Here is a 27,506-nt window from a genome sequence, read left to right on the forward strand (position 1 = left end):
ACTCATATTAGGTAGAGGGCCGGATTTGTTCAACTGAGACCTCATGGGGGCCGGATTCTTTTTTTACTAAAATCAATTCGACTCATTTACCCATTTACTTCACAAAAGAAATACTGCTCTTTCCATTTCCCTTGAAACTGCCTGCATTCCGTGTCAACCTTTCTCTTTTTCGACAGCATCTTGTTGATTCCTTTGTTTTTTGGTAGGTAGCCGAAGGCGCGATTCAATTCCAGCGTGGCATCATGGCAGCTTTGTTTACACCTGATGACCTACTGACATACTTTCTTGTAGTGCAGGTTAATTAACTTATGAATTAACTCTTAGCTTGCTTATTAGCCACACGTAGTTCATGATAATGGGGTGCGAATTTAATAATAATAATACCGGTACTTATTTTTTTTTATATTTCAAAACATCTCGCGGGCCAGATGAAACCTGCCCGCGGGCCGGATCCGGGCCGCGGGCCGTATCTCTGACATCCCTGCCTTAAGGGTTAAGGGGGGCAAGGGGTTTAAAACCCGATTGGTACGGGTTCGAAGCTTCATCTACTGTAAATGTAAAGATTAGACTAGACAGGATGTTTAATTACTGACACATAGCACACAAACAGTCATTCTCAAGTTTCTGTAATTTTTTGGGGGAGATGCATACTACATGAACGGTCCAGCTGTTTGTTTGTTTGTTTGTTTTTTGTGTGTGTGTGTGTGTGTGGGGGGGGGGGGGGGGTGCATACTGTAAGACTGGCACAGCTGTTTGTTTGTTTTTTCTGTTTTTTTGGGGGGGATGCATACTGTAAGACCGGCTCAGCTGTTATTTTTGGGGGGGATGCATACTGTAAGACCAGACCAGCTGTCATTTTTTGGGGGGGATGCATACTGTAAGCCCGGCTCAGCTGTTATTTTTTGGGGGGGATGCATACTGTAAGACCAGACCAGCTGTTATTTTTTGGGGGGATGCATACTGTAAGACCGGCTCAGCTGTTATTTTTTTTGGGGGGGATGCATATTGTAAGACCGGCTCAGCTGTTATTTTTTTGGGGGGATGCATACTGTAAGACCAGACCAGCTGTTATTTTTTGGGGGGGATGCATACTGTAAGACCAGACCAGCTGTCATTTTTTTGGGGGGGATGCATACTGTGTAAGACCAGACCAGCTGTTATTTTTTTTGGGGGGGTGCATATTGTAAGACCGGCTCAGCTGTTATTTTTTTGGGGGATGCATACTGTAAGACCGGCTCAGCTGTTATTTTTTTTGGGGGGGATGCATACTGTAAGACCAGACCAGCTGTTATTTTTTGGGGGGGGATGCATACTGTAAGACCGGCCCAGCTGTTATTTTTTTGGGGGGGATGCATACTGTGTAAGACCAGACCAGCTGTTATTTTTTTTGGGGGGGTGCATATTGTAAGACCGGCTCAGCTGTTATTTTTTTGGGGGATGCATACTGTAAGACCGGCCCAGCTGTTATTTTTTGGGGGGATGCATACTGTAAGACCAGCCCAGCTGTTATTTTCTGGGGGGATGCATACTGTAAGACCAGCCCAGCTGTTATTTTTTGGGGGGATGCATACTGTAAGACCGGCCCAGCTGTTATTTTTTGGGGGGATGCATACTGTAAGACCAGACCAGCTGTTATTTTTTGGGGGGAAGCATACTGTAAGACCAGCCCAGCTGTTATTTTTTGGGGGGATGCATACTGTAAGACCAGCCCAGCTGTTATTTTTTGGGAGGATGCATACTGTAAGACCAGACCAGCTGTTATTTTTTGGGAGGATGCATACTGTAAGACCAGCCCAGCTGTTATTTTTTTGGGGGGATGCATACTGTAAGACCAGACCAGCTGTTATTTTTTGGGAGGATGCATACTGTAAGACCAGACCAGCTGTTATTTTTTGGGAGGATACATACTGTAAGACCAGACCAGCTGTTATTTTTTTGGGGGGGATGCATACTGTAAGACCGGCCCAGCTGTTATTTTTTTTGGGGGGGATGCATACTGTGTAAGACCAGACCAGCTGTTATTTTTTGGGGGGGGATGCATACTGTAAGACCGGCCCAGCTGTTATTTTTTTGGGGGGGATGCATACTGTAAGACCAGACCAGCTGTTATTTTTTGGGGGGGATGCATACTGTAAGACCAGACCAGCTGTTATTTTTTTGGGGGGGGTGCATATTGTAAGACCGGCTCAGCTGTTATTTTTTTGGGGGGATGCATACTGTAAGACCGGCCCAGCTGTTATTTTTTGGGGGGATGCATACTGTAAGACCAGCCCAGCTGTTATTTTTTGGGGGGATGCATACTGTAAGACCGGCCCAGCTGTTATTTTTTGGGGGGATGCATACTGTAAGACCGGCCCAGCTGTTATTTTTTGGGGGGATGCATACTGTAAGACCAGACCAGCTGTTATTTTTTGGGGGGAAGCATACTGTAAGACCAGCCCAGCTGTTATTTTTTGGGGGGATGCATACTGTAAGACCAGCCCAGCTGTTATTTTTTGGGAGGATGCATACTGTAAGACCAGCCCAGCTGTTATTTTTTGGGGGGGATGCATACTGTAAGACCAGACCAGCTGTTATTTTTTTTGGGGGGGTGCATATTGTAAGACCGGCTCAGCTGTTATTTTTTTGGGGGGATGCATACTGTAAGACCGGCCCAGCTGTTATTTTTTGGGGGGATGCATACTGTAAGACCAGCCCAGCTGTTATTTTTTGGGGGGATGCATACTGTAAGACCGGCCCAGCTGTTATTTTTTGGGGGGATGCATACTGTAAGACCGGCCCAGCTGTTATTTTTTGGGGGGATGCATACTGTAAGACCAGACCAGCTGTTATTTTTTGGGGGGAAGCATATTGTAAGACCAGCCCAGCTGTTATTTTTTGGGGGGATGCATACTGTAAGACCAGCCCAGCTGTTATTTTTTGGGAGGATGCATACTGTAAGACCAGCCCAGCTGTTATTTTTTGGGGGGGATGCATACTGTAAGACCAGACCAGCTGTTATTTTGGGGGGGGGGGGTGCATATTGTAAGACCGGCTCAGCTGTTATTTTTTTGGGGGGATGCATACTGTAAGACCGGCCCAGCTGTTATTTTTTGGGGGGATGCATACTGTAAGACCAGCCCAGCTGTTATTTTTTGGGGGGATGCATACTGTAAGACCGGCCCAGCTGTTATTTTTTGGGGGGATGCATACTGTAAGACCAGCCCAGCTGTTATTTTTTGGGGGGATGCATACTGTAAGACCAGACCAGCTGTTATTTTTTGGGGGGAAGCATATTGTAAGACCAGCCCAGCTGTTATTTTTTGGGGGGATGCATACTGTAAGACCAGCCCAGCTGTTATTTTTTGGGAGGATGCATACTGTAAGACCGGCCCAGCTGTTGTTTTTTGGGGGGATGCATACTGTAAGACCGGCCCAGCTGTTATTTTTTGGGGGGATGCATACTGCAAGACCAGACCAGCTGTTATTTTTTGGGGGGATGCATACTGTAAGACCGGCCCAGCTGTTATTTTTTGGGGGGATGCATACTGTAAGACCAGACCAGCTGTTATTTTTTGGGGGGAAGCATATTGTAAGACCAGCCCAGCTGTTATTTTTTGGGGGGATGCATACTGTAAGACCAGCCCAGCTGTTATTTTTTGGGAGGATGCATACTGTAAGACCAGCCCAGCTGTTATTTTTTGGGGGGGATGCATACTGTAAGACCAGACCAGCTGTTATTTTTTTGGGGGGGGGTGCATATTGTAAGACCGGCTCAGCTGTTATTTTTTTGGGGGGATGCATACTGTAAGACCGGCCCAGCTGTTATTTTTTGGGGGGATGCATACTGTAAGACCAGCCCAGCTGTTATTTTTTGGGGGGATGCATACTGTAAGACCGGCCCAGCTGTTATTTTTTGGGGGGATGCATACTGTAAGACCAGCCCAGCTGTTATTTTTTGGGGGGATGCATACTGTAAGACCGGCCCAGCTGTTATTTTTTGGGGGGATGCATACTGCAAGACCAGACCAGCTGTTATTTTTTGGGGGGAAGCATACTGTAAGACCAGCCCAGCTGTTATTTTTTGGGGGGATGCATACTGTAAGACCAGACCAGCTGTTATTTTTTGGGAGGATGCATACTGTAAGACCGGCCCAGCTGTTATTTTTTTGGGGGGGATGCATACTGTAAGACCAGCCCAGGTGTTATTTTTTTGGGGGGATGCATACTGTAAGACCAGACCAGCTGTTATTTTTTGGGAGGATGCATACTGTAAGACCAGACCAGCTGTTATTTTTTTGGGGGGGATGCATACTGTAAGACCGGCCCAGCTGTTATTTTTTGGGGGGGGATGCATACTGTGTAAGACCAGACCAGCTGTTATTTTTTTGGGGGGGATGCATACTGTAAGACCGGCCCAGCTGTTATTTTTGGGGGGGGGATGCATACTGTAAGACCAGACCAGCTGTTATTTTTTGGGAGGATGCATACTGTAAGACCAGCCCAGCTGTTATTTTTTGGGGGGGATGCATACTGTAAGACCAGACCAGCTGTTATTTTTTTTGGGGGGGTGCATATTGTAAGACCGGCTCAGCTGTTATTTTTTGGGGGGGATGCATACTGTAAGACCGGCCCAGCTGTTATTTTTTGGGGGGATGCATACTGTAAGACCAGCCCAGCTGTTATTTTTTGGGGGGATGCATACTGTAAGACCGGCCCAGCTGTTATTTTTTGGGGGGATGCATACTGCAAGACCAGACCAGCTGTTATTTTTTGGGGGGAAGCATACTGTAAGACCAGCCCAGCTGTTATTTTTTGGGGGGATGCATACTGTAAGACCAGACCAGCTGTTATTTTTTGGGAGGATGCATACTGTAAGACCGGCCCAGCTGTTATTTTTTTGGGGGGGATGCATACTGTAAGACCAGCCCAGGTGTTATTTTTTGGGGGGGATGCATACTGTAAGACCAGACCAGCTGTTATTTTTTGGGAGGATGCATACTGTAAGACCAGACCAGCTGTTATTTTTTGGGGGGGGATGCATACTGTAAGACCGGCCCAGCTGTTATTTTTTTGGGGGGGATGCATACTGTGTAAGACCAGACCAGCTGTTATTTTTTTGGGGGGGATGCATACTGTAAGACCGGCCCAGCTGTTATTTTTGGGGGGGGGATGCATACTGTAAGACCAGACCAGCTGTTATTTTTTGGGAGGATGCATACTGTAAGACCAGCCCAGCTGTTATTTTTTGGGGGGGATGCATACTGTAAGACCAGACCAGCTGTTATTTTTTTTGGGGGGGTGCATATTGTAAGACCGGCTCAGCTGTTATTTTTTGGGGGGGATGCATACTGTAAGACCGGCCCAGCTGTTATTTTTTGGGGGGATGCATACTGTAAGACCAGCCCAGCTGTTATTTTTTGGGGGGATGCATACTGTAAGACCGGCCCAGCTGTTATTTTTTGGGGGGGATGCATACTGTAAGACCAGCCCAGCTGTTATTTTTTGGGGGGATGCATACTGTAAGACCGGCCCAGCTGTTATTTTTTGGGGGGATGCATACTGCAAGACCAGACCAGCTGTTATTTTTTGGGGGGAAGCATACTGTAAGACCAGCCCAGCTGTTATTTTTTGGGGGGATGCATACTGTAAGACCGGCCCAGCTGTTATTTTTTGGGGGGATGCATACTGTAAGACCGGCCCAGCTGTTATTTTTTGGGGGGATGCATACTGCAAGACCAGACCAGCTGTTATTTTTTGGGGGGAAGCATACTGTAAGACCAGCCCAGCTGTTATTTTTTGGGGGGATGCATACTGTAAGACCAGCCCAGCTGTTATTTTTTGGGAGGATGCATACTGTAAGACCAGACCAGCTGTTATTTTTTGGGAGGATGCATACTGTAAGACCAGCCCAGGTGTTATTTTTTGGGGGGGATGCATACTGTAAGACCAGACCAGCTGTTATTTTTTGGGAGGATGCATACTGTAAGACCAGACCAGCTGTTATTTTTTGGGGGGGGATGCATACTGTAAGACCGGCCCAGCTGTTATTTTTTTTGGGGGGGATGCATACTGTGTAAGACCAGACCAGCTGTTATTTTTTGGGGGGGGATGCATACTGTAAGACCGGCCCAGCTGTTATTTTTTGGGGGGGGATGCATACTGTAAGACCAGACCAGCTGTTATTTTTTGGGAGGATGCATACTGTAAGACCAGCCCAGCTGTTATTTTTTGGGGGGGATGCATACTGTAAGACCAGACCAGCTGTTATTTTTTTTGGGGGGGGTGCATATTGTAAGACCGGCTCAGCTGTTATTTTTTGGGGGGGATGCATACTGTAAGACCGGCCCAGCTGTTATTTTTTGGGGGGATGCATACTGTAAGACCAGCCCAGCTGTTATTTTTTGGGGGGATGCATACTGTAAGACCGGCCCAGCTGTTATTTTTTGGGGGGATGCATACTGTAAGACCGGCCCAGCTGTTATTTTTTGGGGGGATGCATACTGTAAGACCAGACCAGCTGTTATTTTTTGGGGGGAAGCATACTGTAAGACCAGCCCAGCTGTTATTTTTTGGGGGGATGCATACTGTAAGACCAGCCCAGCTGTTATTTTTTGGGAGGATGCATACTGTAAGACCGGCCCAGCTGTTATTTTTTGGGGGGGGGGATGCATACTGTAAGACCAGACCAGCTGTTATTTTTTGGGGGGGGATGCATACTGTAAACCAGACCAGCTGTTATTTTTTGGGGGGGATGCATACTGTAAGACCAGACCAGCTGTTATTTTTTTTGGGGGGGTGCATATTGTAAGACCGGCTCAGCTGTTATTTTTTTGGGGGGATGCATACTGTAAGACCGGCCCAGCTGTTATTTTTTGGGGGGATGCATACTGTAAGACCAGCCCAGCTGTTATTTTTTGGGGGGATGCATACTGTAAGACCAGCCCAGCTGTTATTTTTTGGGGGGATGCATACTGTAAGACCAGCCCAGCTGTTATTTTTTGGGAGGATGCATACTGTAAGACCAGACCAGCTGTTATTTTTTGGGAGGATGCATACTGTAAGACCAGACCAGCTGTTATTTTTTGGGGGGAAGCATACTGTAAGACCAGCCCAGCTGTTATTTTTTGGGGGGATGCATACTGTAAGACCAGACCAGCTGTTATTTTTTGGGGGGGGATGCATACTGTAAGACCGGCCCAGCTGTTATTTTTTTGGGGGGGATGCATACTGTAAGACCAGACCAGCTGTTATTTTTTTGGGGGGGATGCATACTGTAAGACCAGACCAGCTGTTATTTTTTTGGGGGGATGCATACTGTAAGACCAGACCAGCTGTTATTTTTTTGGGGGGGTGCATACTGTAAGACCAGACCAGCTGTTATTTTTTTTGGGGGGGTGCATATTGTAAGACCAGACCAGCTGTTATTTTTTTTGGGGGGGTGCATATTGTAAGACCGGCTCAGCTGTTATTTTTTTGGGGGGATGCATACTGTAAGACCGGCCCAGCTGTTATTTTTTGGGGGGATGCATACTGTAAGACCAGCCCAGCTGTTATTTTTTGGGGGGATGCATACTGTAAGACCGGCCCAGCTGTTATTTTTTGGGGGGATGCATACTGTAAGACCAGCCCAGCTGTTATTTTTTGGGGGGATGCATACTGTAAGACCAGACCAGCTGTTATTTTTTGGGGGGAAGCATACTGTAAGACCAGCCCAGCTGTTATTTTTTGGGGGGATGCATACTGTAAGACCAGACCAGCTGTTATTTTTTGGGGGGAAGCATACTGTAAGACCAGCCCAGCTGTTATTTTTTGGGGGGATGCATACTGTAAGACCAGACCAGCTGTTATTTTTTGGGGGGAAGCATACTGTAAGACCAGCCCAGCTGTTATTTTTTGGGAGGATGCATACTGTAAGACCAGCTCAGCTGTTATTTTTTGGGAGGATGCATACTGTAAGACCAGCCCAGCTGTTATTTTTTGGGAGGATGCATACTGTAAGACCAGCCCAGCTGTTATTTTTTGGGGGGATGCATACTGTAAGACCAGCCCAGGTGTTATTTTTTTGGGGGGATGCATACTGTAAGACCAGCTCAGCTGTTATTTTTTGGGGGGATGCATACTGTAAGACCAGCCCAGCTGTTATTTTTTGGGGGGATGCATACTGTAAGACCAGCCCAGGTGTTATTTTTTTGGGGGGATGCATACTGTAAGACCAGCCCAGGTGTTATTTTTTGGGGGTATGCATACTGTAAGACCGGCCCAGCTGTTATTTTTTGGGGGGATGCATACTATAAGACCGGCCCAGCTGGAAAGTTACAGCAAACCATTATTAATGTTGTTAACTTTGAAGTGTCAGCTCTAAATTGGAAAAGCTCTGTGGTCTTGTTGAAAGCAATCTGGAATCGCTTTCAGCAATGGAGAGTAAAAAGGAGTGAATGGGCTGTTTATGAATCTAGACAGGAAGGAAAACCTCTCAGGGGTGAGGAGGGGGAGGGAGAGAGAGAAATAAACTGTGTTGGAGAAAGTGAGAGAGATACATTTGAAATGCTTTAAACTGGTTGGTCAAAGGATCAGAAGGGAATAGGCCTAGGGGTTAGGTTCATGAGCACATGCCCGCACACACACAAACAGAAAGAGAGAGAGCGAGCTGAAGGCTCTTTTAGTACAGAGTGGTAGTATACAAACTTATACCTGGCTGGTGTGAAGTTACATTTCTAAAAAATAAAATTTGCATCCCTCCCACACACAGATGCCCACAGTATTTATTATGACGCCACAATAAACGGTCAATCTTTTCATGCACTAAACACACACACACACACACACACACACATACTTTTTTTTAGCACGAGTTGGATGGAAATGCCATCAAAAGTCAGTAGAAGGTAGAAGGAGAGTTGAACGAGAGACGGAAATCAAATCATCAAAACCTTTTCCACCCCAAAGTTTCTTGACAGAATTTGAAGACTTTGGTCTGTGCTCAGTATCATGTATCCTGACAGTGGCAACATGGGCAAGCAATCTACCTTATAGATATAGATTATTCTCAATAACAACAAATATCACAACTGCAAAATGTGTAGTTGTCGTGTATCAACAACAACGCTTTTCCATACTCAAGAGGCTTTTCTGAGTTTTCCCAAACTGTGAAAACCTGCAAAAATGTCCAATTCATTTTCCATACTTTTCCAGACATTCCAGACCCGAGCAGGAACCCGGTCTAATAAAAGTCTGCTTTCCACTCAGCCTCCAGTCCTCTCTCGCTGACAGGCTGGTCTGTGCAGGACGCACACCGTGTGTGTGAGCCTAATGCTAAGGGGGACGTCTGGCAAACTTGCATCAGTGTGTGTGTGTGTGTGTGTGTGTGTGTGAAGGTCCGAATAAGTCCAGATATGCAACATATGGTATATTATGAGTTTATAGGGGACTAAGTCAGTCTGTGGCACCATGCATGTGAGAACATGCTGTTCTATTAGGTCTGCCCCAGGGACTCAACATAATTCTACAGCTGTTTGTATTGATTTGAAATCATTCAAAGGAAAAACTAATCTTTTTGCAGCATTTTCCCTCAAAGTATCCCAAGAAGTGATGTGAAAACCAATGTGTAAGTTTCTCTTTCTATATAGATTTAGAAAGTAATGCTTACTGGGATGCTGCTATTTCTGTGTTTTTCTATACGTTCAATAGAAATCACTGAGCATATGAGAAAGATAAGAGGAAACGTGTGCTTGTGTTTGTATACTATGTACCTGTCAATAGGGCAAAGAAGCGTTTGCAGCGTGAACTGTCCCGTATGAGGAGGGTGTAGGCCACGCCCCCTTCTTCAAAGTCCATGTGGATGCTCTGGGATCCCAGCCCCACCTCCAGGTAGCTGAGCTCCGTGATTGGGTGGCTGTCCCTCTTCTGCAGCCAATCGGATAGCTGGCCACTGCTGGGAGGGAACAACGGAGAAAATCCGCTGAGATTTGTCACTCTGGGATGGACAAAACTGGGCACATGATCTGTGAGACTTTGAGGCACGCATGCAAGTCCAACACTCTAAACTGCTGGAATCTTTTCAAAATCAGAGCTAGATATGCAAATACGATCTTTTCACAGTCAATATAACTTCATGTGTCGAATTTTTGCTAGGTAAAGCTAAAGTTTAATCAGCATCCTGACTTTGTAATACCTAATTTTGTCACCAGGCAGGAAAAATAAGGCTGCGTGAAATCCCGACAAACTGTTGCATAACTTTTTCTTTCGTTGCGAAAATCCGAGGAGCAGGATGGTCAGACGTTGTGGGCTAAAATCACAGGAACCCTCTAAGAGCCAACACAGCACAGGCCTAGAGACCCGGGCTAACATATATCTTGTTTGATGAGAGAAGAAACGCATTTTTACTTACTGTTACGAAGGGGTTGAGAGTAGGAGAGGGAGACCGGACTGCACAAAGACTCACTGAGGTCAATGTGTTCTCAAGATGTGACCCAGAAACCCGAGCAGGTTATGCAATATTATTCACATCCAAGACAGTGGGTCAGCAGGTCCACACCAACATTTTCAGGCACTCCTAAAAACTCTATCGGAAGACCCGTCTATAATCATTATACTCTTTTGTATTTGTCTTTTATTTGATTACTTTATCTATTACTTTATTTATTTATTTTAATGTAAATTTGTTTTATATGACATCTTATATCTGATGAACTTGGGTGTGACAATGGCTTAAAGTTTTATCTTCACTTCGCTTCGCTTGTATCACCTTTTGTTTTGATTTCTTTTTTGTGAAGCACTGTGTAATATTTGTTTTGAAAAGTGCTATATAAATTATTATTACAGTATTATTATTATTATTATTATTATTATTATTATTATTATTATTAATAATAATAATTTACTGCAGTATGGTGCCCCCTGTTGAAACATTGTCACCCCAGCACCTATAGGATTTGTTTATGTTTTGATTAATTGGAGTGAAGACGCATCACTCTCCAAATGGCTAACTGATAAAAGGAATGAATGCTGGATGTTAAGTAATGCTCGTTGGAATCACATTAAAGTTGAGTCAAAAGTACTTTTGGTAACTTCTAGTTGTGAAGTTGTTTTACTCACTGGGTCTCTGATGTCATTTCCAGGAAGTAGATCCGCTGGGTTGACACCACCAAGAGAGAGGGAAACTCCCCAAGCTCGCCAAATTTGACAGTGGACATCTGAAAGTACAAAAAAGGACAAACCCCATTAATCTCTTAGAGCACAATAATGCATATCATAGAGCAATAAATCCATGGGAAAATTGAACTACCAACAAACGATCCATATTCACACTTGACACCAGCTTTTTGTGGATTTCATAAGCACTTTGCAGGTTTTAAGCCAGTAGATTGAGACATTGCTTCACTTCCTCTAAAACAATAACAACATAAGAGGTAAAAGCATGAATGAAAGGGAGAGGGAACCCGGGGCACTAGATAAATAAACATAACTCAGATGAACAGAGTGGGACCTCCTGTCTCCAGCTGCGGTTTGCTTGGTCCTGTTCCACTCATTGCTCTTCATCCAGGTGTCTGACAGAGTCAAGCAATAATAGCCTGCTGCTCTGAAGAGCTCCCAGGATGCACTGCATATTAAAGAGGTCTCAGAGAAAGTTGTGCAACAGCAGGGGGGGTGGGAGGGTCAGAAGAGCTACAGAAGAAGAGTAGGCGTTTTGGCTGGGACGGCCTCCCAGGAGAGCTACTGACTGGACTGGGTTCATCGTGGCTGAATGAAGCCACAGCTATATGGTGGTAGGTCTTAAAGCTGTTACCAACCGTTAACTTGAAGTCCTCTGGGCTATCCCATGACATCAGTATAGAAAAGGACTTTTAATGGATCTCATATAGGAGCTATAGAAAAGGACTTTTAATGGATCTCATATAGGGATATTTTAAAACCATCAAAACATCAAAACCATCTGCTGCTGAATTTCAACCCTTTGTCACAGACTGCCAGCATGGCAAAATGCTTGTGCAGCCAAAGTAGGTACGCTCGCTCTGCAGAATCCAGTATATTCATCAATACTGGATTGGGTAATCAGTTACCACCTAATGCTGTTACATTTTGGGTGTGTGAGGCTGGTAGGTTTGTCTCGTCTAGCCACTTTGAAAGTTACATTTCTGGTCTACAAGTCATATTGATCTGGTAAATCCAAGAGGGGGGAGTTCCAGCTTGGACAGATGAAGCCAAAGCGAAGTACCAAAAACTGCAGTTCTTCGAATGGCCACTTGAGGCTGGCTGCAAAAGGGAGTCAGTCATTTACCATTCACTCCCATGTTAAAATGCCTGACTTTACAGCAGAAATAAACATGTTGACAGCCAAAAACGTGTTTGGTTTCTATAGATAATTCCACCTTTCATGACAACTGTATGGGCAGTGAATTTTTACACAACTCACCCGTAAAATAGATGATAAAAAAGTAAAAAAGATGTAAACTCGGCGATCATGGACCAATAGCAGGCGGTGCTGCGGGTCTGTGGGAAACCCCTGTTCTCGTGCGAGCCGAGAAACAAGATGGCAGCAGCCAAAATGCCAAACCCAAGGCTTCAAAACCGAAGTCCACAAACCACTGGGTGACGTCACACTCACTACGTCCATCTTTTTTTACAGTCTAGGCGGAAAACTGTGAAAAGTGCTTGGTGAATCTGGATTCTAACGTGCCACTGTGCCTGTGGACAGAACAGTGTGTTTCCTGGCCTGATTCTACTTAAGTTTGAATCTGAATTTGATGTGTGTGCCACCCACTCCTTCCAGTCGTCATACCCTAAGGAAAGAGTGAAGCTCCTCTTCCTCCTCGAAGACCTCCACATCCAGGAAAAGCTGCAACCGATGGTCGACCGCCTCAAAGTCCTCAGACAGCAGGTCCAACTCATCTGCAAGCACATTGCTAATACGTCATTTGAAAGCAGCTACAGTAGAAGCTAAAGTTGTGATGCATTGCAGTACTCCAATTGCATTTTTCCAGCAGCGGTCTTGGCACGCTTCACGAACCAAGCTCTTTAGGAATTACGCTTTATTCACATAAAAACAAATGAACTCATTCCAACTAAATCAATATTTAGATGGTTTATTTGGTCATATGGCAATATCATCTTATTTGCATTGGCTGAAGCACCCTAGCTCACGTCTTCATTTAGATAATGGTTATTGAGGTACAGTTTGCTGGCAGCAATGTAAGGATTCAACTCCTGGCCTTCATGAAACCTGGCCAACATTTTACAGCAGCTTAGGCCAACAGACGGGAAGGCATTTCAGAGCAATAAATCCAGCCAGCGACTGCAAATGGCTACATTGGACGTTATGTGAACATAAATGGCTACAATGGACGTTATGTGAACATTTATGAGTGATTAAAGCTGATCAGAAATGACAGGGCAAGGACCTGCAGGGGCCTAAACAAGCCCCATGTCTTTCATCTGGAGAGGGCAAACAGGCCTGGGATTATATAGCCCTTGAACCCTCAGACAAGTGCCTCTATTCTTTCAAAGGGTGAACGGTGTATATGTGTGCGCGCGCACACACACACACACACACACACACACACACACACACACACACACACACACACACACACACACACACACACACAGGTTGAGACACACACACAGGTGGAGTCAGCACACTTCTTCGGAGACAAAGTGCTCTTTCAGAACAAGGAGAGAATTAGTGTACTGCTACACAACAATGGATGCACTGTCACACACACAAAAAAAACTCTACTTAGTGTCTGTCAGTGGTTTTAGGCTCGCTATGAGCTGCTGCCATGGTGAGCCAGTGGTTTCTGAAGGAACCGGTGGTTAGGCTACATGGTATTGGCATTGAAACTATCATAAAAACCTGAGAGGAGATAGAGAAAGCTATTACTACTTGATCCCGTTTTCCCCTCTGTGCAGACTTAGGCCTTCCTTCCTCTCCCATCACTTAGAGTAATGACTCCAATCTGTCTTGCTGCTTCATCTAAAGCTGGCAGACAGAAGTGGGCTGCTGTCATAGAGACACAGTGCTCCCCTAAGGATTTCTGTGTCACACACTACGATCCAAATACCTTCTTCACTTTTAATCTAATCAAGACATAGACCTATCTTTAGGACAAACAATGCAATTGATGTAAACAGTTACATTTACATACAGTTACATACCGGATGCCACAGCCAGTGTGTGTCACAAAGATATCCCCATATAAATAATAATAACAATAGTAACAACAACAATAATAATAATATTTCTCAGACTCAAGAACATTTTACATAGTTCAGGAGTTTAAAGAAAATGATGTGGGTATAACCTGTACAATTTCATTAAATTCATTATTAAATATCATGTACAGTACATCTGCCATTTTCTCTGTGGGGGAAGTGTTGAATATTTGCTCAGTTTGATTTTGGTGTTAGTCTTGAAACCATTAACCCCTGAAAAAAAAAAAGGAAATGACAGTAGACAATACTACAATTTTGACCTTTTCCCAATCGACTGCCCAGAACAACATCACAGGGTCATTCTGGATAGGACACCCACCGCTCGGGCTGGACCTGTCTGCATGCTGGTCTTGGACCTGGCTGTGGCCTAGAGGTGGTGTAGCCCCAGTAGAGGTGTAGTGGTAGCTCCCAGCCAGATCCTCTTTACTCTGGCAGTCTGTGCTGTAGGAGCGGCTGCGCCCAGCCCAGGTGTCGCCCTCGCCTTCCCCTATGAAAAACGAGCTTCCCTGGGCAGTGACGAAGGACGAGGTGGCAGCTTCTGTGGCGCTGGAAGCTTCCAGGCTGCTAAGGCTGCCATCTCTAGACGCTGGCCCGTCTGTGTAGTCTTCCTGCTGTGAGATAATAAAGGAGATAAATGATGAGATCTTCTTTCAGTGATTTTGGAAACATAGTGCATAGGGGAAAAATACGCCTCTAAACAGACAGGAAGGAGAACTTTGTGTTTGTATTCCAATGCTGCGCAATTGGAAATAGATTGGAAGTTGGAACACTACTGTAGTGTCAAACAAACATCAATATGTCAAAAACTATAGATCACATCGCTTATATTTTGACATGGTGAATGAGAGCAGAAGTAGCTGAAGGGTCTGATGTATAATATATGTATGTAGTGTTAAAGTTGTATGAACTGTCGCAGTTTTAAAATGTGTGAATTTAGTAAAAAGCACAACCTGTAAAGTTTGGTAGAGCCAATTATGACATCATTGCTCTAGACAGGCTCCACAAGCTCCCATTATAAAGGTTGAAAAAAGTATAAAACTGTGATTCCTCACAAAGTACAAAAGGTAGCAGAAAAGCTGAATAAGAGTAATAAAGTACTAAAAGTGGTGACCCATTTAAAGTTTGAATGGAGTGTCAAGCTTAAAGTATGAAAGAGTAGTTAGAGTTCAAAGAGGGTATGGTTTTGAACAGTCCTCCCATGGTCTAACATTATGAAAACAGGTGCTGCGTTCAGCATCAAGATGTCCGCCACAACAAAAACAAACATTCCGTGCTACTCATGTATACTGTAGAGAGACCTTATGGGCAGTGTGACTGCTATCAGTTAGATCGATAGGCCCGAGGGTAAATGATGCATCTCCAGAGTCCTGCCCTGAGGGACGGCGGATGGGCGTACTGGTGGAGTGAGCTGATTGGCCAGCCAGCTGGACCACATGGTCGCTACCACATTCCGGGCATATTATGTTGTTTCCTGCAAAAACAAATACATACGCAGGGAGTTAATTTCCAAAAGGAATATGCTAATTTTGCTCCAAAAAAGGCACTACCTGGGCTTCATTATTCAATATCTCTAAATAAATAAATAAAGGGTCCAGTCTGTAAAAGTTTGACATTTTATCACAGATTAAAGTAACCTACTAATCTTTAAAAAGTACCATAAGTTGTAATTTTTATGCTGAGAATCATTTAGTAAGAGGTGTCACTTTTTACAAGGGGAAACTAATTCTGGAATGAGAAACGCTGCAAATCTGTGAAATACTAAATAAAAAGTTTATCTACTTTTATGAAATTTTACTTGACGTTTTTCTTTCAAAACGACATTACCTGTACAATGGCTGTTCAAAACAATCTCTAAAAGACATAAGGAAACTTTCTTGAGCATATAAATTAAGACACAGACAGGACAAAGGAGAGGACTACATTGCAATTGAAGAGAAAACATGCCTTCATTCTTTTATAACAAGTTTCATCTGAGGAAGAAAACCGGAAACAATTGGAATTCTTTGCTGCGGGCTATGTTTCTTTGGCCCACTGGCAAATAAATAGCTCAGTTCAGACACGTGCGGATGAAAAGCCGATGTGTTGCCTGCATTTCAGCAGACTAAGCACATCAACAAAAAGAGCTTGTTCCAAGAAATCCCCAAAACATCTGCTGAACAAAGCCTGTGTGATGCCTGTGCGTGCCGGAGCAGGTCTAAACGTCGGGTTTCGTCGAAGCGCTGGGAGGCGGCTGCAGGAGCGAAGGGTATTATCTGTCTCCCCGCTGATTATAGAGGTGGGAACTCAGCAGAACAGGCAGCTTGGCAGATAACTCATGGGATGCTTCATTTGAGCAACATTTTGTTTTGGGAGCCAGATAGTCGCAGAGCAGTTACAGAATACCTTGACGTCAAATGATAACCTTTTTTGTTGTTGCAATGAACTGACAGCTTGCTAGGTGGTTTGCATGACCTTGCCCTGTGTGTCTCATCTTTAACTTTCCCTGGAGTCGGCTGAGCCATCACATTGTGCTGACAACAACACAGATAACTGACACACATCATTGACAATGGCAAAGAGGTTGAAAAGTACTGCAATTTTGAGTATAGATGCTTATTGTGGATCTTGTCATGTTGCTATTTAGAGACGATCCACAGTATCTGAGGTTGAGCGTGACTCATTGGAGTCTATGCATGGCTGAACATGAGGGATTAATCAGAAAAGGCTTTTCAGAGTCAGGACTGGGAAAAGTATCTTTCCAATCTTAGAATAAAATATCTGGATAAACTGATGGTATGCGCCAGCTTAAAGGGGCAGCAGGGATAACTTGAAAGCAGACACATGTAAAAAGAGATCTAGATTGTCCAAAATGAGAAAGATACAAAAAATATTTAAATTAAACTAGTATGAACAAAATAGCTGCTTTCATAGATTCTCCATATCTCCATTTGTCACAGTTCTTCATCAAAGCTACTGCAAACAATCTCTGGCATCTCCTTCATAGTCTCAGCTCCCAGACAATTGCAGATCTCTGCCTACCAATCATCTGGGAACTTCTTGTAAAAAATAGTACCGGTAGTTTGAACGGCGGCAAGAACGGCCGCTAACAAACCTCCGTCACCCCATTATCCTCCATAGTGAAACAAACAGGAGATACAGCGAATCACTTTGTAACATGAAGAGAACTTGGGATGTCATGATGTACATTATTTGATTACGTTTTACAAGCACACAACTTCTGCATGTCACCGCCCCTTCTGCATGAAGGGCTGCCCTAAAGACTCGGCATTGGTTCTGCGATGCAGTTTTTTTTTAACTCTCAAATAATTTCTACTCATCTTTAACAACGAACGCTGGGAGAAAGTTCTCAGTCTGACTACGGTAGTTGAGCAACGCGGATAGAGACTGAGAATTGAGTCTACTTGAAACCAGACAAATGTCAAATAGAGATCTAGATTGTCCAAAATGAGAAAGACAAAAAGATGTAAATGAAACCATAAACAAAATAGCAGCTTTCATGTTCAAGTATGCATATGCATGCATATACTGCACTAGATTCTCCATATCTGTATTTGTCATTTTTATTTGACATCTCCTTCATTCTTCTCACCTTTGCCGCCCTCAGCCTCCATCAGGTCCTCCCCGTCCAGCTGCTCCATGCCTCCAGGCAGCATGGCGGCCCCTCTCCCCCACCCTCTCCCCCCCGCCTCCTCTCCGTTCCCCTCTGCCTGCGTGAACTCTGACCGGCAGCGGAGGCACTGCAGGCGACGCACACGGCTGGGGCGAACCTCCGAGTCACGCCGCTGGTTTTCCTCCGCCACGTGAGACAGCACATCGGTCAGAGCCTGGTCACAGACAAACGGGAATGTCAACAGCCAATCAGATTGCATTGTCTTGTAATGTACTGTGATGTGCCATGTAATTTGTGTGATAACAATAACAACAACAACAACAATAATAATAATTAACTTCCTTCATCCTATAGACGGTTTTAACTTGACAACATAAACATTCTAAATCTAAACAATAGCTGACAAGAAATAAGCTAGATTTCAAACTGTTCCCTAGCAACACAATTCCATGAAAACCGTCTATAGGTGGGGTAGATCATCCAGCTTCTAAGAGCATCTAAGCCTAAAAGAATGCCATTAGTCTGGGTTTCAGTGTGAGTTTGAGTGTCTCTGGAACCGTTTGCCTCAATTTGTCATATGATGGTATGAATATAATATCGATATCTTGCCCAGCTCTAATGTGTTTCCGTATGGCTTGTTCTGAATCTGTCTCTGTGAATATCTGATTACAGGAAATCAAATGCTTCCCATCCTACACAACTCTGTGTGTGTGTGTGTGTGTGTGTGTGTGTGTGTGTGTGTGTGTTCACCTGCAGTGCCTGCTGGGGGTCATCATCTAGCATGACATAGCATCTCCTCCTCCTCTCCCTGCTGATGTAGCAGAAGTGAAGCTCCACGGCTGGTAGCATCTTCTCTGTCTATTCAGAGACAGAAAGAGACAACGCCACTCTGTCACCTCCTCACAGCCATCAAGTCCTTTTCCTTATGCAGAGACACACACACACACACACACACACACACACACACACACACACACACACCACACACCACACACACCACACACACACACACACACACACACACACACACACACACACACACACACACACACACACACACACACACACACACACACACTATCCACCTACTGTATCTATTTATCTCAGTATCCCTGAACAATATTTGAGCATCCTGAACAAGCAGCTGCCAAAGCAATTTTTAGTTTTAGAATCATTTTGAGTATGGTAATGCACAAAGCACAAATGCAGCCTTCACAATATGGAGAGGAATCTCACTGAGAGAGAGACTCTGTTTCTCTTTCGCCTACTACTGTACTAAATTTCTCCCTTTTGTCCTTCTTTTACTTTCTCTAATCTCACTCCTCACCATCCATCCTCCACTATTTCCATCTCTTTCTCACCCCACCCTCCCCACCTCCGCTCTCTCGCCTCACCCCTTGGGTCCAGGCGGCCTCTGTGGTGTCCACCCTGGCCAGGCTGTTGAGCTCCAGGCGGCATCTCTCCTGGCCCCGCTGCATGTCCACCTCCAGCACCAGGCCCTCTTTGACCAGCAGAAACACCTCCCTCCTCCTCCTGTCCCCCTGGCCCTCCACAGCTTCTTCCTCCTTGTCGGACAACACCCCCACAAGCAGGGGTGGACACAGGTCCACTGAGAAGTTGAGTGGGGGGCAGAGAGAAGAGAAAGATCATCAAGCACAAAAGGCATATTTTTGGTACTTATTAATTTCCTCAGCCAGTCCCTGTTTCGAATCCCTGGTGTGGCTGGAAATAGATGGGTAGGGAAAATGAAAGAGTAATACTCTTCTGCTAGTGTTGTCACAATACTAGAATTTTGACGATCCCAATACTACCTCTGATAATAATAATAATAATACATAAGATTTATATAGTGCTTTTCCTAGTGCTCAAATATACTTATATCTAAAAATTCAATACTAGTACGATACCGTGTCAATCAAGAAAAGACAGGTATGAATCTGTGTAACTGTATGACTGAGAAGCAACAGGATTGCACTGAAAAAGAAAAATACCTTTTCACCTGGATAAATAAATAGTAGGCTAATAGAGGTAGCAGTAGTAGTAGTAATAACAGTAGTAAAAGTATCAGTAGCAGTAGTTTTATTACTATTAGTAGTAGTGTCCTTTTCACCCATCCCAAATCTTGGAACCCATTGTCTTCTGTCAGTCTGACGACGATTAGACTCTGGGGGCGACGGCCAATAGTTTGAGGTTTCTGGTGTAGCCAGCAGACATCCGGGCCAAGACTTCCTCTTCCGTGCGCCCGTCATTGTTTACAGTCCAATTAGCAACTTGAGATGCGAGAATTGGAGTTGAGATATGACATCTCATATGCAGTTATCTGTTTATAGAGATATGACATCTCATATCAGGGCTTAAAATTCACTTTGCAAACTGGGGGGGAATTCCCCCCTTATGTTCTTCAGATAGGGGGGATTTATAGACTTTGGGGGGGATTTTTTCAGCCGATACGATAACCGGTAAATATCTGCTTCTCCTGTCCGATAACAGATACGATAACCAATAATAATTTCACATTTTTGTCTTTACTTAACCTGTAGTTTATGCACACCTGGGGTATTATAATATGATATGAGTGTTTTAGTCAAGTGACAAAAGTGACAAGTCAAGTCAAGTGACAAAAGAGATAGTAATTAGACTCTTATTCAGGGATGCAAAGTCATGGATAGTTAAAAAGGTGACAGATACCAGGGCAGACACAAAATGTGCCCTATTTTGGGATGAAAAAGGCGACTCACTGTTAGGCTACCTAAAGGTGACTAGTTTGCATCCCTGCTTATTCTCTTATTCTTATTCGCTTCAGGTTATATTCTTTTAGTACGGCGATTTTCTCTTTGCAAATGAGGCAGGCGCATTCCCTTTGAATTCGATGAAAAAATAATCACTCTCCCACTTCTCCTGAAACTGTCTGTGCTCGTCATCAACCTTTCTTTTGCCTTTGACAGCGACATGTTCACTTCTCAACAAAAGACAACATTTTAGCGAGCAAATGTTTTTCTTTCCACTTGGTTTTTCAATCGGGTGAACCGAATCACCTGCTAATGAGGTGGATTTTACATGCAGTGATGATCCCGCTGGCCTGGAGATCATCAGATACTGTTGCCAGATACTGCTGACGGTTTCCAGCACAAAGAGTTCAAAACCCGCCAAAATGCACACAAAACCGCCCAAGGAACTGCACATCTATGGAAATTTATCTGGCAACCCTGGTGTGAAGTGCGGCTCGTCTGCATGAAGGCAGCGCATCGGGAGCGCGCTCTGTGTTTTACAACAAGCCTGATTTCACTATAACTTGATATCAAGTGGCGGGCCGTATTAAATCGTTTTAGGGGCCGTGTCTGCGTGTCTCTGTCTGCGAACTGTGAGTTTGAGACCCCTGGCGTAAACCATTGCAGGATTACTCCCCCTTTATAAATTGAAAATATGCGGGAATTTCCCAAAAAATGCGTGAATCTCGCAATCCCGCGCCGAATTTTAAGCCCTGCATAGACCAGAACTGCGTCGCGTCTTCAAGCGCCCAGCTCCAAGGCCGCGCCCCTTTTTAGGGGAAACCCACCATAGTAAACGACGGTACAAGAAGCCGAAACCACTTCAAACAAACTATTTAAAACGGTTTAATTTGATAGAGATATGCCGAAGAGTTGCTGTGTTGTTATAGTTTCACTAACAATAAAAAAAAAAAAAAACTGGTCTGCGATAGGGTAGGCGTGACACCGTCAATGTGGACGATGCATGTAACCTGGTGGAAACTGGATACAGCGTTCATATAAGGCAAGTACCTCGTGTCGATGTATCTTGCGCATTCTATGGCCGGCCGAGTTGAAATATATTGTCATGTCATGGTGTCTTTGGGTCATTTATAAAGGAAATTAATTCTGTTATTTTTCTATAGATGTTTTGGGTACTGCTATTTTACATTGAAGTCAACGCGAGTGGCTTGTGTTATCCCCTAAAAAGGGGCACGGCCTTCAAGTTTTGCAAATTACCTGGATGTGCTGTTCTGGTCTATATGCAGTTATCTGTTTATAGAGAATGTTGTTGTTGTTGGACCTAAACGATCTACAAAAAGTATTGATGATTGTGTATTGTGTGAAGAAACACTCTCAAGTTGCTATAAACAATGAGCGGCACACAGAAGAGGAAGTCTTGGCCTGGATGTCCGCTGGCTACACCGGAAAACGCCCAAACATTGGCCGACGCCTGTCGCCCCCAGAGTCTAATCTTCTGGAAGGAACTAATCGTTGTTAGACTGACGATTGGTTTCTGAGATTGCCTTGTCCCTACCTCCCAGATCCTCCTCCTCTTCTTCCTCCTTGGTGTCTTTCTCTCTTCCAGCCGGCCTGTGGCTCTCCAGCCCATCTGGCTCAGGCAAGACCACCCCCTCTGGGCTCACCACCTGGCTATCCATCATGCTGCTCTCCAAGGTGGACTCGGTGTGACTGGGGCTCTGGCCGGGCCACTGCAAGGTGGACTCCGTCTCCTGGTCGGCGTCGCCATCAGACGTCTCCACCCTGGGCTCTGAGGAGAGCAGCGGAGGAGGGAGGACCTCCGGGACTTCCAGGGGCAGAGGGGAGGGCTGGTGCCCGGGAATGGAGGGAGGACAGGGGCTGGCATTGAAACCGTTGGGGAGGGTTTGACGGAGAGATGCTGGCTGGTGAGCGCAGCTGGTGGGCGCGGTGAGGATAGAGGGCGCTGCTCTGTCCAGATGGTGCTGGTACCGCAGCCAATCCTCACCCAGCTGCTCTCTGAAGCTGGACATGCGCTCAATCTCTTGCTGGTGCGGGAGGACGATGTCTGGAGAACAAGCAGATTCACCTTTACATCTTAGGGATTTAGCGGATGCTCTCATCCAGAGTGGCTTAGAGTGAGTGCAACAGAAGAATAAGCTTTAATTCTAAGGTCACTAACATTACAAGTAGGGATGCACGATATATCGGCAATCATATCGGTATCGGCCGATGTTAGTCATTTTTAAACATATCGGTATCGGTCCGATGTTGCAATGTTAATATCGGTATCAGCCAAATTCTTCAGATTGAGATGAAATAATGCAGTAAATCTATGATTTATGGGCTTTTACAAATGTTTTTGAAATAAAGAAATGCATTACTTTTTCAAATTCAGTGTTTACATGTGTTTTTCAGTATGTACAAAATTTTATTATCATAGAAATGTGTTTTTATACAGATCATATCGACATCAGTAAATATCGGTTATCGGCCATAACAGCAATGTTAATATCTGTTATCGGCATCGGCCAAAATGTTCATATCGGTGCATCCCTAATTACAAGCAACGAACAGTAAAGACTACAAGGGCCAGGGTGTGTAGATGTAACAAATATGTAAAGAAATAAGAACCAGGGAGAAAAGCTGAGAAGTTTTTTTTTGACATTTGGTAAACAGCACTGTTGGAATCTGGACATTGCACATTACACAGACAAATTCTAAAACCCACCTTGTGCTGAGGTCTGTGGTCTGGGCTCATAATCTGTATCACTGGGTTCGGAGATGCTGGCCCTCCTCACTTTCACCTTACTCTGAAACACAGAAGGGTTGTGCAACATCAACACCAGTTAGTCACAGAGTCCACCAGTCAACATCAACACCAGTTAATCACAGGGTCCACCAGTCAACATCAACACCAGTTAGTCACAGAGTCCACCAGTCAACATCAACACCAGTTAGTCACAGAGTCCACCAGTCAACATCAACACCAGTTAGTCACAGAGTCCACCAGTCAACATCAACACCAGTTAGTCACAGAGTCCACCAGTCAACATCAACACCAGTTAGTCACAGAGTCCACCAGTCAACATCAACACCAGTTAGTCACAGAGTCCACCAGTCAACATCAACACCAGTTAGTCACAGAGTCCACCAGTCAACATCAACACCAGTTAGTCACAGAGTCCACCAGTCAACATCAACACCAGTTAGTCACAGAGTCCACCAGTCAACATCAACACCAGTTAGTCACAGAGTCCACCAGTCAACATCAACACCAGTTAGTCACAGGGTCCACCAGTCAACATCAACACCAGTTAGTCACAGAGTCCACCAGTCAACATCAACACCAGTTAGTCACAGGGTCCACCAGTCAACATCAACACCAGTTAGTCACAGAGTCCACCAGTCAACATCAACACCAGTTAGTCACAGAGTCCACCAGTCAACATCAACACCAGTTAGTCACAGCGTCCACCAGTCAACATCAACACCAGTTAGTCACAGAGTCCACCAGTCAACATCAACACCAGTTAGTCACAGGGTCCACCAGTCAACATCAACACCAGTTAGTCACAGAGTCCACCAGTCAACATCAACACCAGTTAGTCACAGAGTCCACCAGTCAACATCAACACCAGTTAGTCACAGAGTCCACCAGTCAACATCAACACCAGTTAGTCACAGGGTCCACCAGTCAACATCAACACCAGTTAGTCACAGGGTCCACCAGTCAACATCAACACCAGTTAGTCACAGAGTCCACCAGTCAACATCAACACCAGTTAGTCACAGGGTCCACCGGTCAACATCAACACCAGTTAGTCACAGGGTCCACCAGTCAACATCAACACCAGTTAGTCACAGAGTCCACCAGTCAACATCAACACCAGTTAGTCACAGAGTCCACCAGTCAACATCAACACCAGTTAGTCACAGGGTCCACCAGTCAACATCAACACCAGTTAGTCACAGAGTCTACCAGTCAACATCAACACCAGTTAGTCACAGGGTCCACCAGTCAACATCAACACCAGTTAGTCACAGGGTCCACCAGTCAACATCAACACCAGTTAGTCACAGAGTCCACCAGTCAACATCAACACCAGTTAGTCACAAAGTCCACCAGTCAACATCAACACCAGTTAGTTACAGGGTCCACCAGTCAACATCAACACCAGTTAGTCAGAGTCCACCAGTCAACATCAACACCAGTTAGTCACAGGGTCCACCAGTCAACATCAACACCAGTTAGTCAGAGTCCACCAGTCAACATCAACACCAGTTAGTCACAGGGTCCACCAGTCAATGTTGACTGGTGGACCCTGTGACTAACACCAGTTAGTCACTGGGTCCACCAGTCAACATCAACACCAGTTAGTCACAGGGTCCACCAGTCAACATCAACACCAGTTAGTCAGAGTCCACCAGTCAACATCAACACCAGTTAGTCACAGGGTCCACCAGTCAACATCAACACCAGTTAGTCAGAGTCCACCAGTCAACATCAACACCAGTTAGTCACAGGGTCCACCAGTCAATGTTGACTGGTGGACCCTGTGACTAACACCAGTTAGTCACAGAGTCCACCAGTCAACATCAACACCAGTTAGTCACAGAGTCCACCAGTCAACATCAACACCAGTTAGTCACAGAGTCCACCAGTCAACATCAACACCAGTTAGTCACAGGGTCCACCAGTCAACACCAGTTAGTCACAGGGTCCACCAGTCAACATCAACACCAGTTAGTCACAGAGTCTACCAGTCAACATCAACACCAGTTAGTCACAGGGTCCACCAGTCAACATCAACACCAGTTAGTCACAGGGTCCACCAGTCAACATCAACACCAGTTAGTCACAGAGTCCACCAGTCAACATCAACACCAGTTAGTCACAAAGTCCACCAGTCAACATCAACACCAGTTAGTTACAGGGTCCACCAGTCAACATCAACACCAGTTAGTCAGAGTCCACCAGTCAACATCAACACCAGTTAGTCACAGGGTCCACCAGTCAACATCAACACCAGTTAGTCAGAGTCCACCAGTCAACATCAACACCAGTTAGTCACAGGGTCCACCAGTCAATGTTGACTGGTGGACCCTGTGACTAACACCAGTTAGTCACTGGGTCCACCAGTCAACATCAACACCAGTTAGTCACAGGGTCCACCAGTCAACATCAACACCAGTTAGTCAGAGTCCACCAGTCAACATCAACACCAGTTAGTCACAGGGTCCACCAGTCAACATCAACACCAGTTAGTCAGAGTCCACCAGTCAACATCAACACCAGTTAGTCACAGGGTCCACCAGTCAATGTTGACTGGTGGACCCTGTGACTAACACCAGTTAGTCACAGAGTCCACCAGTCAACATCAACACCAGTTAGTCACAGAGTCCACCAGTCAACATCAACACCAGTTAGTCACAGAGTCCACCAGTCAACATCAACACCAGTTAGTCACAGGGTCCACCAGTCAACACCAGTTAGTCACAGGGTCCACCAGTCAACATCAACACCAGTTAGTCACAGGGTCCACCAGTCAACACCAGTTAGTCACAGGGTCCACCAGTCAACATCAACACCAGTTAGTCACAGGGTCCACCAGTCTGGTTCAGCAGATAGATTTGTGAATTCAATTAGGTTTGCAAACGGGGAATCAACAGCAGCTTTATACAGTGAAAAAGTTGCTCATCAGTGCAGAATACTAAGTACTTATATAGGCACAAGACACTACATAATTTCATGTGCAAATTAAGCAACCTAACTGCATTTGGGATAAATAAACAATTTCTACAGGAACAATATCAAGTCGAACGTTTGTTTGGGAGCAGCTAGCTTACTCTGGCTTTCTTCCTGCGAATACGTGTGATGCCCATTTCCCCAACTGACATGCTGTCGCTCAGTTCCCCGGCTCCACTGGACATTTCCTGGACACCCCGCTCTGGTGCTACGGCAACTGGAGGAGAGGTCTGTGACTGGCCAATCAGCTGGCGTGGTTTGGGCAGAACCTGTGGAGGGGAGTGGTTAGACATTTGTTAGCCTTCAGGAAGCCCGAACAGACCGGTACTCTTCACTGTACCTCACTATTGTAAAAAAAAAAAAAAAAAAAAAAGAGCAAGAAGAAGAAAAAAAGGTGGGGGGGGGGGATCCAAAATGTGTTATCACAGTTATCTCATTTTATCCAACTGCCGATCAGGCGAGAGCTGTAGACTAGCACATGCTTGCTCCGATACATGTGCAGTCGCCAGCTGCTTCTTTTTACCTGACAGCGAGCACGTAGCAACGTAGTGTGTGGGAGGATCACTCTATTCCCCCCAGTTCCCCTCCTCTCCCGAACAGGCACCCCGCCCGACCAGAGGAGGTGCTAGTGCAGCGACCAGGACACATACCCTTAATCTGGCTTCCCACCTGCAGACACGGCCAATTGTGCCTGTATGGATGCCCGACCAAGCAGGAATTATTATCCAACGTCTGTACTCTATATGTACGTACATGTAACAGAATGTACTGTACTGTACATACTGTAACAACAATATTTCATAGAACAACCAAATAATCGGCAAATATAACAAAGCTGCTTGACATACAGTATCTGGACAAGTGGCAAGAGAATTTGAAAAGGCATAATTTACGACATGATGATGAAGAAGAGGGTAGTGATTGATCGGGATACTCACTGACAACTCTGATGAGGACAGCTGAGTGCCATCAAGTCTGAGCTGTAAAAACAAAACATAGGAGTTATTTAAAAACATGCACACTCCCTCCCAGATGTCACCGATTTTAGTCCCCCTGTTCTCTTCACCCTCCATACTAATTCCTGTAAAAGTAACATCCCAAATATCCACACCGTTCAATTTTCCAGATGACATAGTCTGATTTAAAAAAGAATCTGGTATTGCACTGCCACTGACTAGAAGCACAGCATCTGTGATTGATACTTTCTTTCGGTGATGTGACAACCATT

At 45.0% G+C, this 27,506-nt stretch overlaps 1 protein-coding gene across 1 annotated transcript in view; it reads right to left on the reverse strand.

The window, feature by feature from the left end:
• stk11ip (serine/threonine kinase 11 interacting protein) overlaps nt 1-27,506 on the reverse strand; it is a 60,018-nt gene that overhangs the window by 17,159 nt on the left and 15,353 nt on the right. The window contains exons 11-22 of the mRNA XM_083633095.1: nt 27,217-27,258; nt 26,380-26,547; nt 23,261-23,342; nt 22,088-22,597; nt 19,198-19,412; nt 18,554-18,661; nt 17,783-18,017; nt 15,492-15,664; nt 14,513-14,804; nt 12,761-12,870; nt 11,077-11,174; nt 9,732-9,913 (exon numbers count right to left, since the gene is read on the reverse strand). Coding sequence (XP_083489221.1) covers nt 9,732-9,913; nt 11,077-11,174; nt 12,761-12,870; nt 14,513-14,804; nt 15,492-15,664; nt 17,783-18,017; nt 18,554-18,661; nt 19,198-19,412; nt 22,088-22,597; nt 23,261-23,342; nt 26,380-26,547; nt 27,217-27,258 — 2,215 coding nt within the window. The remainder of the gene's footprint in view (nt 1-9,731; nt 9,914-11,076; nt 11,175-12,760; nt 12,871-14,512; nt 14,805-15,491; nt 15,665-17,782; nt 18,018-18,553; nt 18,662-19,197; nt 19,413-22,087; nt 22,598-23,260; nt 23,343-26,379; nt 26,548-27,216; nt 27,259-27,506) is intronic.

This window comes from Poromitra crassiceps, assembly GCF_964638095.1.
Source record: "Poromitra crassiceps genome assembly, chromosome: 3".
Taxonomy (NCBI): Eukaryota; Metazoa; Chordata; class Actinopteri; order Beryciformes; family Melamphaidae; genus Poromitra; species Poromitra crassiceps.